Source organism: Diabrotica undecimpunctata, chromosome 9 (assembly GCF_040954645.1).
Source record: "Diabrotica undecimpunctata isolate CICGRU chromosome 9, icDiaUnde3, whole genome shotgun sequence".
Taxonomy (NCBI): Eukaryota; Metazoa; Arthropoda; class Insecta; order Coleoptera; family Chrysomelidae; genus Diabrotica; species Diabrotica undecimpunctata.
Window position 1 is genome coordinate 60,254,065 of NC_092811.1, and position 13,740 is coordinate 60,267,804.

The 13,740-nt window shown below is 30.3% G+C and overlaps 1 protein-coding gene across 1 annotated transcript; it reads right to left on the minus strand.

Moving 5' to 3' along the window:
* Positions 1-10,491: 10,491 nt before the first annotated feature.
* LOC140450912 (uncharacterized) lies at positions 10,492-11,709 on the minus strand. The gene has a single exon (XM_072544594.1). It carries the CDS (start codon positions 11,707-11,709, stop codon positions 10,492-10,494), a length of 1,218 nt encoding a protein of 405 aa, XP_072400695.1.
* Positions 11,710-13,740: the final 2,031 nt, after the last annotated feature.

The window sequence follows — 13,740 nt, forward strand, 5'->3', positions numbered from 1 at the left end:
AAGCAGGGAGATAAGTAGATAAGCAAGCGGGGTCCTGAATCACTTTGGTAACCTGTCCATCAGGGTCTCCGATGCGAAGGTATCGATGCCATGATTTGACCTTGGGGGTGTACAAGAAGTACAAGAAGTGATCGACAATGACCAGAAGGTTGTAAGAACTGGTCGCTTATCGCTTGATCTCTTCTTCTTCTCTCCCGAAGAAGTGATCGACAATGACCAGAGGGTCGTAAGAACTAGTCGCTTATCTCTAGATCTCTTCTTCTTCTCAGCCGAAGAATTGTCACCTGCCTCACCTGTCTCACCTGTAATTACCTGTCCTGAAGAACTGATCACCAATGACCAGAGGGTAAGACGTACAAGAAGTGATCAACAGTGACCAGAGGGTTGTAAGAACTGGTCGCTTATCTCTAGATCTCTTTTTCTTTCCCTCTAATAGACCACCATGTATGAGGAGTGTAAAACTTATCGCTTATCGCTTCATCTCCTCTTCTTTTTGTTAAATTTGTACAGGGTGATCGAAAAAATAAATGTGTATTGAGACTTGGAAATATTTTAGGTGTTGTTGCGTTAAAAATTTTTTTTGTGTACGATGCTTAGATATATCTGTATAGCCTGCCTAGCCTAGCCTGCCTAGTCTTATCTTTACTTTTGAAACTTGTAGGAAAAGGAAAAATAACTATGTATCACATAAATGCGTTATTGTGTATATATATTTTAATGATATATGTGGGCAAATAAAGATGTAAATAAAACAATATTAGATTGATACTATAAATTTTATTTGTTTTGAAACAAGTTATTTATCTGATTAAAAATATACACTCTACTGTTATAATGTATATTTTTCTTAACCTGTCGATAATAGTCCCTCGTCACAGAATCCATGTAACTCGCTGTCACCAAGTTATCATGATGTGAAGAATGACCTCGTAATATTTGGGAATCGTACCGGTCCTTGTACCTGACCACTTCATTGGATACGATTCCATCCCTGATCTTCTGGAGGGATTCGCGGTTCTTTGGAATTACATGGACTAAAGGCTGAAATCAAAACATAAAAATAATTAATTAAGAAATATTTGTTTTACAAATACTACTACCTTTGTGTGTTATGATTTAGGCATGGTTTCGAAACAATACAAGTCAGGTAATATGGCTCCATGCATCTCTAAAGAAGTTTGACAAAAACAAAAGAATTTTTTACAGTTTTCACACCATAACGTTCCATACATTTTGATGATAGAAGTAGTAGGTTGGGTGTATGGTATTATTTTTCTTCTTGTATTCGATTGTAATTTTATAAATCTTTTTTGGTCGGTAAAAACTTTTTCCCATGACAATTTACTTTTCTAAAGAAAAAAAAAACAGCTTTAATTACCGATATATTTTTTAAGTTATATGTGAAATAACTTACCACACCATAGAGGACCCATTTTAATTTGTAGATTAATCGGTTAAAGAAAACCTGATGTACAAAAATAGAAAGATAATTTAAAAAACAAACTTTTATTTATTACCAAAATAATAAATAAAGAATAAGGAACTTTTTTATTATCAAACGTATTTAAGAATTATTTATCATTGAAACCCCATGGTAAAGTGTCAGTGCTTAAAAAATTAACCATTCTTTTATCATCATATGGACTAAGTGCAACTTTTCTTTGAGTTATTGTATAGACGTCATGTTTTTTGGAGACAATAGAATTTTGGGAAACCTCTACAATTGTTTTTTTAAATAAACTTTTATAATAATCTTCATAAGTTAGTTCCTTTAAAGCTGATTTCTTAATTCCTTTTGCTTTTTTAATTTCCTGATCCTGATTTAAAGTTTTTATCGTGTACATTTTTGAGCGCAATCCTATAAAATGTGTCATAATTTGACCTTTGTTTTCATCTTTCATCAAGCCCAATACTTTTTTATCCCTTAAGGGAATGTTATAGACATTATTTTCAGTGTACTCTGATGTGTCAAACATGAATATCCTCTTTAATATGAGCATATATATCATCAACATAAAACTGATATATTAAACTATCTGTGTCAGTGTATAATAACTTGGCTTTATCTTGAAATTTTTTTTTAATATAATTATAATGGAAGTCATACAAAATTGTTTTCAAAATATCTAAAATACACATCCCAATGTAAATAGGTTTGTTAAAATTAATTTTCTGTTTTTGCATTTCAATTATTACCATATTTTCATCAAATATGGTACAACTAAGAAAATTCGGTTGGGAAATGTAATAGTTAGCACCGTATTTACCACCCAGTTTGTTTACAATTTTTATATCCTTATATTTACGTACATTCTCTATACTTTTGCCATACGGAGCGTTTATAAAAAGTTTGAATAAATTTTTTTCAAATTCATTTTTGCTCTCCTTTCTCAATTCAATGTTTAAGTCAATATATTTCTTTAACCAAGGTTATTGTTTAAATTTTAGGCATCGATGAATCTTAGCAAGCTTCAGTCCCAAGCTAATAACTTGTTTTAAATACATATAATGAATAACATACTTCTTTTTATCATACAATGTCGTTAAGAGTTTTTTAATGGTAGAATTAGAAGTTGGTGGAGTTATGTGTTCTGGACACAATGGCAAATCTTTGTGTGAATTAAAGTTCTTTTGGATACTCAAGGTCCACTTCCAGCATGTATCCGTATTCACTATCATTGGGACAATTTAATATATTGTAATTGTAAATATCATTTAAGGGTATCCATTCAAATCCTCCATAAGGAGGGAAATAACTCATAGCTGAACCATATAGATTGTTCACATCAAAGTACATTGTATAAGAGGTCTCTTTACCAGGATTATATTTATCACCCATTTACTTATTGTTCGCTTCTGCATATCTGTTACTACATTGTGACACTCCTCCTCGTTTTGCTTTTTCAAAGAACAAAACCATTTCTATATCTGTTAAAAGCTCTAATTCTACATTTGTTACTTTTAACATGGCATCAAATGCTAACCCTGGTAAAGTAAAATAATGCAGACTATCTAAACCTTATGTTTTTAAACACATCAGTCTAAAGTTTTCAAAAATATCACTTAAAAGTAATACGTCAGTTTTTAAATATAATTCCGCGTACTCTTGCAAGTTTTTTATCTCAAACGTGTTCCAAACAGTGCATGCGTGTTGATAATCCTCATGAGTTATTCCTTCATTATAAATTTTACTAAAGAAACTATCAATAGGTGACAAGCAAGTATCTTGCAACTTTTCCCAATTATCGAGGTATTCATATGGGAAAACACCTTTTCGTTTAACTAAATTAAATTTAAAATCATCTTCAAAGTACCTTCTCGTTATTTGTTTTTGATCATCATCTAGATTACAGGAAAGTTTATCTAATGAATCAGACATAAATCGAAACGAATCTATAAACCTAAAATTAATATTTGTATTTTGAATGTATTTGGTAAATGATATATACCTCTCTTTGTTTAGAGGAAGTAGTGATATATTACCTTTAACGGTATTATTAAGGCTTTTAATTAAAAAATGTGCGTCATAGCCAGAGAGATTATGAAATGCAATCGGAATTGTATGTGTATTTTGATAATTAGCATTACAAGATCTATGAGCAGCTCCTCGAAATTTTCCTGTAATATGACAATGATCTCTAACTTTATCCAATGGATCGACTATAGGTTTAGTGCAAATATGACAAACAAAACTCAAATTAAAATCATGTCTTTCTTTATCAGTTAATGGACCTAACTTGTTGAATTTTTGCAGTAAATTTTCTCTAGTTATTCTCTTTGCTACCTTTTTAAGTTCTCTTACAAACCACACACGACAGTCGTGACCGGTAAATGATTTATAGTATGATAAGGAATCATTATAAGATTTAAAATAATAAGCTATACTAAAAGCTTCATGCTTTTGAGACAAATGAGTTTTTATATTAGGATCATTGTCATTGTCAATGCATTCTATAAGAATACTTTCTAGATCAGCATAAATAACAAAAGGAACAAGTTCTTTATGTTTAAAATTTTTAAATTTCATAATATTATTCTTTTCTGTTGGTAAAACCATCTTAACTGAATTTGAATTAATACAGTCCTCTAAATGATTTTGTAAGTGTGCATCATTACTAACATGATTAAAACATCTTTCACAAAACCATTTTTTGTTTCTAACATTTTTAACTTGTTGATTTACTAATCTTGAAAAAATTTTAATATAAGCAAAATGAAATAGATCTTTTCTACACAAAGGACCATCATCCTCATCACTATTATTATTTGTACTATTATCTTGAGAATGAATTAAAAGTAAATTAATACGAGGAGAAAAACTAGTCTTACTTAATAGCAAAGGTAAAATTTCCTTTCCTGTTCCTTTTGTTGTAAAAACATTTATCGAAAGTTTATTTAAATTTTCAAATTTAGGGATATCTTTTATGTCAATGGGAAAACTGATATTATGATACTTTAATATCTTACTAAAATGAGGATAAGATGAGGTTCGTGTAACATTGATTTTAGCAGGATGTAACGCTGCAACAATTGACCAGAGAAAACAATAAGGATCAGAATTTTTAATGTTAATTACACTCTTTGTATTGCTTATATATTTAGGTAATTTAACATAGGTGGAAATACCACTCAGTATTGGATTATACCTATTTATATTAACTTTTAAATGTAGAATCTGTGATAGTGCCCAACCACTATCTCTTTCTTGAAATTCCTCAAATTTTTTTAAAATCACATTAATACAATTAATTTTATACCAATCCTTGAGGTCTGTATTTTGGTCAATTGTTACATTTTTGGTTGAAAAATGTTTAATAGAGGTTTCACCATTTTGTGGTTTGATAAAAACACCATATAAAATCAAATTAACTTTTAAAAGACACGACAACAAACTTTTTCTAATTTGAATTGAAAAACTCCTAAAAGCTTTTTCCAAAAATATTTTGGGTTCTTTATATTTTAAATTGACTACTAGCCCTGTTCTTATTCTACTATTAAAACAAGATTCCACATCCTGCCACAATAAACACCTTTTAAGAGTTTTTCTAGCATTTAATCTGTTCTTAAAGTTTTCAAGATATGTTTTAAGAATAGTTAAATTTGCTTCTATACAGTGAAACACAAGAAACCCTATTCTTTAAACATTTATTCAAAATAAAAATTTGTTTTTTCAAATATCTTATTATGTTTCGTAAATCAGATTTTCTCTTAATTAATCTACTTACCGATTCCATCTTCTCTACAATCTGGTTGAAAAGTTCATCGACTACTTGCTGACTCATTTTTTTTCACTAGTAACTGTTCAACTTAACTTGATAACTCTCGAATGCACAAATAAAACCCAAATATTAGGATGCTCTCCAATTTATACTTATTCCGTAAAAAAAAATCAATTGACGTATTTCTGTAACTTGTTATTCAACGTGATTATATTTTAGGATCAAAAAGTTTAAATTTATCAATAATTCTGCAAACTAGTTGTTATTAAACGTGATTGTATTTTTAGAGGTCAGAAAGATCAAATCTGATGCAGATAAGTTGTTATTCAATGTGACTGCATTTTTATGGGTCAAAAGATCAAATCTGACGCAAATAAGATGTTGTTCAACGTGACTGCATTTTTATGGGCCAAAAAGGTTAACTCTGATGTAAATAAGTTATTTGCAATGTTTTAAAATTACAAAGTCAGTTTAATGTTAAATTGTTTTTTTCTCTCAGTTTCTTGTTATAAATACAGACAGTCGTTTAAGACTAATCCAATTGTAAGTAGCAAGCAGTGAACAAACAACATCAAGAATGGCAACAGCACCCTGTCAGTTGGTAATTTTAACTGAAGATCCGGTTCATTTTCCTATTGAAACGGCTTTCCTTATTATAAAGGAATTGTTTGTGTAAGTATTGAGTTTATTATTTATACACTTTTTTCCTTGTTTATTTCACCATATTTGCATTTGATTTTATTGTTTATCTAAATATTTATAATAATTTTATACATAATTTTATTTTGTTTTGTTTTACCTCTTGATATTTTATTAATTTATCTCATTTCTTTTTTCTATATTCTATCTATGTATTTTTTATTCTAATGATCGTATTTTAATAACATTTTTATTTATGATTGTTTAATTTCGTTAAATTTTAGATATGGTGTCAAAGAGGTGTCTCTTAAGGGAAGTAAAATATTTGTGAGTCTCAGCTATACACCCAATAGCAAAAGTCTTAAAAAGAAATTTGGGAATCTTCCGGTTCGGTATATGAGGACCAAAGTAAAGACAGAGCAAGAATTCCAAATTTTAGAGAATTTCGTAAAACGATACAGATTTAACTTGTTGGACGATGAATTGGAAGAGTTTGAGCGACATCAACAAGTCCAAAAGCAACTTGGGTTGAAGAGACCACTATACATACAAGAGGCACCGGATGAGGCTCTTGCCTCAACATCAAGCAAGAAGCAAAGAACGGTTCCTCCTCCTCCAAGTACAATAGTACATATAGAAGAAGAATGTGATGAGGATGATCTGAATATAGATCATTTTCTAAGTCAAAGGACATAATAAACAAGTAAGTGCTTTCTGCTTCCCACTATAAAAAAAGGTAACTAGTATATATTTCATTTCAGATATGTGTTGGTATTGGAATGAAGATTGAGCGAGAGGAAAATATTTTTGTATGTATATCTGTGTATATATTTTTATAGATTATAATAAAATACTTTTTAATAATATCTCTTTATTTATTTATTACTTACAACTTTTATTCTAATAAAAAATATTGATCAATTTTTTTTCTATATCGACCATTCTTTATTTCACTGTCTTTAAAAATTGATAAGAATCCATAATTCTCTTTCCAGCATATCGAACATATTTTTTTTAAATCTTCAAAAGTCATATCTGTTCCGACGTGGTCATTGTAAATGTGTTTTAGGTTTAAATCGTCTTGTTTGAATACAATTAAAATATTTGCATTGTCTCTTATAAGGTGTTTAGGTATTTTTGCATAACTCTGACTTAAATAAAATGGATCCACTTGAGAATGTCGAGACATGCTAAAGTATTCTCGAATAACATCTTGGTTGTCACAAGCAACATCATCAAAGATAAAAATTGAATTGGGCTTCACTTCAGATGGGTGCATTATATCCGTACTTCCACTGTAAGTATAATATCCTATTCCTTTAATTGGTTCTAGCAAAGTTTCTAAATATTTGTACTTTGGTTGCATTAATGATTTTGAGTAAATATACACATTTTCAAATTTTAATCCATTAGCATGTTCCAATAGACTTATCATCACATTGGTCTTACCACAATTTGAAGGGCCAACTATAAGACATCGAATAGTTGAAGGGAACAAAACTCCATGCTTTTTAAACTTATTCTCAATTGGTTCCAATAAATTATTCTCCACATCAAGCGTAGTCTTTTGTTTTACAAGCTTCATGTCTGGTATCAATTTAAAAATAAATGTCTTGTGTGTATCTATTAATAAAAGACTATTTTTAATTTTTATTTTTTTATTGTCAACACTTTCTACAATATTTATACCAATAATGAATATTAAATACATTGTTTAGAGCACATTGTAAATTTTCATTGTTATGTTGAAAACATGGATGTGATTTAAAAATATGATTCATAGTCTCATCAGAAAGTATATTAGGTTCATCTTGTACACAATCAATGCGATTTTCCATGAATTTTTCCAAATATTTTTTTGTTTCATGATTTCTTACCAATATTGTTTCGTCTAATACGTTGTCGTGTAAAAATTTTGAAATTTCTTCATATTTTAGATGAGTATCACAAAAATGCCAAGATTGCCAACTTAAACCATGGTTTTGAAGACGTTGTTCGACACATTTTATATATGACGTATTTATCATTGCTTCTGTTACTGGTAAAACAACCATTCTGTGTATAATGTTTTCTGTAGTAGGATCTAAAATAGCAATTTCCCTACAAAGAAATATATCTTCCCCAGGAAAAGAGAAACCTTGGATATCCACAATGAACATGTCTTCACTCTCTCGATATTCTCTAACAACAAACAAAATCTTGCAAGTGGAACGTCTTTTACATATTTTTCTATCCCCTCTTTATTATATTACGTCACTTTTATCTATCCATGAGTTGTGAGAACTATCAAAACCTAACCACTTGACAAAAATTTTATTTTTCTTTCTATTTAATACCTTTTCAACTAAATAACTGTCTTTATGTTTAACTTTTTGTAACTGTTCTTTATAAAATCCCCCAAGAATTTCTTTACATTTATAGTCTTTTAAATAATATGTAATAGGGTTTCCCAGTTTTATTTTATAAACAGTGAAAATTTCATTAGACCAATTTGGATTGTATTTCTTGTCAAAAACTCCTCGATGTTTTGAAATGCGTACATGATCACCAATATGAAATTTTTGACTTTTCAAATCGACAATTTTAATGTGATTGTATACGGTGTTTAACAATAGTTTTTCATGCTTCTTCTTAACATCCACTGGTTTCATTCCTATTGTCCTGTGAACTTTATTGTTGTATTCAATAACAACTTGTTGTAAATTATCAATCCATTTGTAGTTACCGTTGAAACTAAACTGTTTCCAAATCATTGATTTAATCGTGCGAATAACTCGCTCAGCAATCGCAGCCTTTTTCTCACTGTATACATTGTAATGATTAATATTATATTTTTTCATCAATTTTTTCATATGGGGATTAAAAAATTCAGTTCCCATATCTGTTTGAAGATTATTTGGTTTTTGCTGTTTAAACACATACTTCATACATTTGGCTACTTCAACACCTGATTTATTTTTTAGTGGTAAAGCCCATAAAAATTTTGAAAAACAATTTATTACAACCAAAATATATTTGAAATTTCTGTTTGTATTTGAATATTTTTGCATATCAATCAAGTCGGCTTGGAACAAATCATTAAGAGATTTTATAATAATTCTTCGTCTTTTAAAGTTAATTCTTGCAGGTTTGTGTAACTCATTAACGATATATCTTTTAACAGACATGATATTTATTCTATAATGTTTGCCTCTTTTAGTTCTTCAATAATTGAATTTATTTCATTTGTATGTCCTGTATGGCCAGCTAGCTGTGAAGATAGTAATAAACGTAATCGCTCTACAAGTTCATTTTGATCATCCCAGTGGACGTAATCGATTTTATTGTTGTTTACTTCCATAACCAATCCTTTACCTTCTGTTATTGGTGCAATTATTTTTTTATATTTTTCTAATCTACTACCATCTATCTGTTTACTTGATCTGTAATGCCTTCTGTGAGCGTTCGTCGCTACAACTATCTTTTTATAGTTATTCTCATCTTCATCTGTAAAACTAGCTGGATATTTCTTAAACAAAAGCTCATATAAACCTGGTGTTCCCCTGTACCTTTTCTTTTTTAAAAGAATATCAGCACCATCTAAATCTATTTCAGAATTCCCAATCAGTAGCTTTTCAGATGTTTCATCAAATCGAATTCCATATTTATGATCAAATTCTTTGTTTAGAACATCAGCGTGCATATTTGTAATATATTTCCTAGGCAATGGATCATATTGATCCCAGTAGTCTACACGCGCCTGGTTAGCAATATCTTCAAATCGATTTTCAGAGTGTTTATCATTTTTAATCTGTTCTTTTATATCATCCACTTCAATGTTGTCCAATATCGATTGTTTGATTTCACTTGTTTCAAAGTCAGTAGTTTCATTATCGTCATCATCGTTTTTAATGTACCTTAAAGGTTCATCGTTTTTTGTTTCATTTTCTGGACTGGAATTTTGTGAACTATTTAACTTGTTCTCGATATTTTTCAAGTGTTTTGTAATTGGATTAAATAAATCTTCTTGGATTATTTGTCCTTGTTTTAATTGTCTTAATTTACTTTGGATGTTTCTCCGTTTAGTTATAAGCTGTCTTTTCAAATCTTTATTCATCGTAAAATGTAGGTATTCGCTTAACTTCTGAACAGGTCTTGAACAGGTCTTGAACAGGTCTCGAACAGGTCTTGAACAGGTTTTGAACAGGTCTCGAACAGGTCCTGATCAGCTTTGAACAGGTCTTGAACAGGTCTCGAACAGGTCCTGATCAGCTTCGAACAGGTCTTGAACAGGTCTCGAACAGGTCCTGATCAGCATTGAACAGGTCTCGAACAGGTCCTGATCAGCTTTGAACAGGTCTCGAACAGGTCTTGAACAGGTTTTGAACAGGTCTCGAACAGGTCCTGATCAGCTTTGAACAGGTCTTGAACAGGTCTCGAACAGGTCCTGATCAGCTTTGAACAGGTCTCGAACAGCTTTCAAGCAGATTTGGTACTAGTCTAGCCCCCAATTAGACACTTATGTTTAACATCAACAAGGTTATGAAAATATTTATTGTGTACAGGGTGTTAAATAAGAGTAAACTTTTATTTTAACTTTTTATTTATACTTAAAAACCCAAAGTACAGATTTGCTTCATTAGATGAACTACAGTTAAAACATTTGAACTACATTGGTTAGAGGATTATAATTAACAATACGGTCATGTATAATTATACAATAAGCAGTTGTGTTAGCTGGTATATTCTTAGTAGTTTCTATTTCTATTCTCATATCGACACTTCCTGATTTAATTGATTCATTTTGTCTGCTGCAATCAATAACAAATATCGGAGCAACAGCACAGAATTGTAACATAGTAAGGCATGGATCTCCTATGGATTTGTAATAGTACGACGGTTGAAATTGTGCATACATTTCATATGCAAGGGCATAATTTCTTTTACTAAAGTTCAAGTTCAAATTGTCATACGGGTACATTTCAGAATTTAGAAATAGCTTTAAGTTTGTAAGATTACAGTGATCAAAATAGCTGTTCTCTTCTTTTATTGCATTCTTTTTGGCAGTTTGTAATGCAAACAAAACAAATCGTGGTCTCTCCAATAGACTGGTAGTTTTTACATTCCAGTTAAATTTCATTGTCTGAGGCAGTAGAGGAATTTCATGATATTCCCAGCTTCTATATGCAAGCTCCAAACTGGACCCATTTTCAATAAATTTATATAAACGTAACTTTTCTGAATCGGACACTTGAATATGAGGCATTTTCCATATTAATTTAAATATTTCCACTTTTGGTTTCAGTTCAGTTTTTACTGTAGACATTACTGCATTTAAATCAGTTGAACTTCTTATCAATACGAGTTCTTGGCGTATGTTAATAAGAATTTTTGTAAAATCTTCAAAAAATCCAAGTACAAGTTTGAGTGGAATACAAACATTAAAATTTCCTACTCTATCAGCAACTGTTGGTGTGTCAGTAATACTCCAACCTATACAGTTGTATCGATTAGATTCAGTTTGTGTGAACGAAGCATAGTTTTTCATTGTCGTTGTTATACCTAAATTTCTCACTCTATCTATTACACAGCCTCCAATTTCATATCGTATTTCATCAAATAAATGCATCAAACCATTATTAATAAAGCGCAAAGTATTGCTTTCTTTCCCATCATTCGTTAAACGTCCTTCAATATACAGATAACTCTCAGAAGGTAGGGTGTATATATCTTGAGTCTGAATTGGTATTCTTATTTCATCACAATGATTAAAAGTTGCATTGGCATAGGGTAAATGACTGTGCATTTCTCGACTCACAACTGAATTGTCAACCAATACACGATCTCCAATATTTAAAATGTTAAAACTCATATTCCCTCTTCTTACAAGTACACCTCAAGAAAATTCCAAGTATTCTAGTATTAATAACTTTATTCTACACCAAGTATTTCTTTTCTTTTTCCCTGTCACTGTCGTCGTCGTCGTTGTTGTGTTTTATTTTAAATCCTAGTGAGGTTAAAAAGACTTTGTTTTCTGTTGTCAACGGTTTGAGAGTCTGCTTGTCACTAATGTTTTTATCAACACTCTTAATATTATATACACTGTCCACACCTGGATTAAATTTGCTACAGTTGTAAATTAAAACCATTATTTATACTTTTTTTAAATGTAGTCTTAACGTAATAACTTCTCGTGTGAAATTAACAAGATTACCGTCCTGGTCAACTATTTTAATGAAAATTTCATCAATATATCTATTTGTGACAGGTAAATAAATTACCTTTTTTGGAATTTCCACAATTTTGTAACCCGGTAAGACATTTGGATAAAACATGTGGATGATATGACCTTGGTTTTCATTGACGTATAAATTAGTGATTAGATTACATTCCACACAAATAGAATTAACCTTTGTGATATGCACAGGATTCTCAGCTACGTGAGTCTTTAAAGGTGAGAGCCGTTTTGGTGTAAATCCCAATAAGGGAGCAATGGTATTTGGTTTTTCAAAATGGATTACTTTGTTGCTTTTTATTTCACATTTGAGTGTATTGTTATTAATTCTCAATATCAAACTTGTAGGTTGATCTATATTATGATTTTTTCTAGGCACACCTTTACCAATTGTATTATTTTTTTCTTGACTCTTTCCTTTATTAATTTCTGTATCATCTTTATCTGGTGTTTGATCTACTTTTAATTCTAATTCAGTTATTTTTTCAGTTAAATAATTTGAAAGATCTTCGACTTCATAAGAACCATGTGGAATCGTTATATCGTAACCATCTATATAAAACTTGTTGTTTGTTTGGTCTACATTTGGAATTGTATTGTATGACATGAAATCTATTAAACCTAGTACATACTGTTCATTTTCGTTTAAAATAATTGGTGGGTAAATTTTTGTTGATAACACCGATTCTCTTCCAGATAACACAAAAGTGTACGACATGTTCAAACGATAATCATAGAGTAAATAAAAGAATATTCTTTTAAAAAGGGTATTTATTTAAAAAATCTAAACACAATTGTCCACAATTTACAGTGTTATAAGTTTGATAAATTTTATGATTATAAACAATTTGACAATAACCATTTGAATTAAAGTATGATATAGCTTCCAACGGTGGTCTCAGATTACCAAAACTATCAAAATATACGACTTTGGATTTATTCTTCTTGTAAGCTGTCCAATGAGTTCCAGGTCCGTCTTTATTGTCTAAATTAAACATTTGACAAAGCATGTTTTGGAATCTTTATTTGATCCATTTTCTCATTCATAAAAAAATACCCATTCCTCTTTTGTATGGTTTCAAGTACAAACCATGTCCAATTGCCAGTGCTTCCATTTTACGATTATGACGTTGTTTTTCGAGTAAATCTTCTTTAGCTGCTTTTGCGTCGTTAATAGTCTTCACGATAGCTGATGTGCCCCCAGCAATAGTGCCCAATGCGCTCAACCCAGCAAATATCGGTATTAGAGGTAATATACCCCCAGTTTTTGGAACTTGGATTACTCGACCACGTGGTTTTTTAATGTTCTTGTAAGATTTGACAATTTTTAATGCTTGCTGAATAGCTTTTTTTAAAGTTTTCGGTTTGATTTCCAACAGTTTCTTCCTAATGTCTCTAATTACTCTCAATAAACTAAATGACTTTTGCTTTAAAATTTTTCTTTTGGAAGCTTTTCTTTTAGAAGATGAGGAGGAGGATGTGACCTTTCTTTTAGTGGTGTTTCTTGTCTTTTTCTTATTACCAACCATCTTGACTGTTTCCAACCAACTACCCATAATACACACAACAACAAGTATTTTATCTCATTAAAAAAAACGACAATAGAAAATAGAGCATATATTAATTATTAATAATTACATAAAAAAATTTTAAAATTACTGTCTTCTA

Bases quoted from the DNA above. Each gene is read 5' to 3' on its own strand.
- LOC140450912 (XM_072544594.1), bottom strand. From the start codon at position 11,709: ATGAGTTTTAACATTTTAAATATTGGAGATCGTGTATTGGTTGACAAT.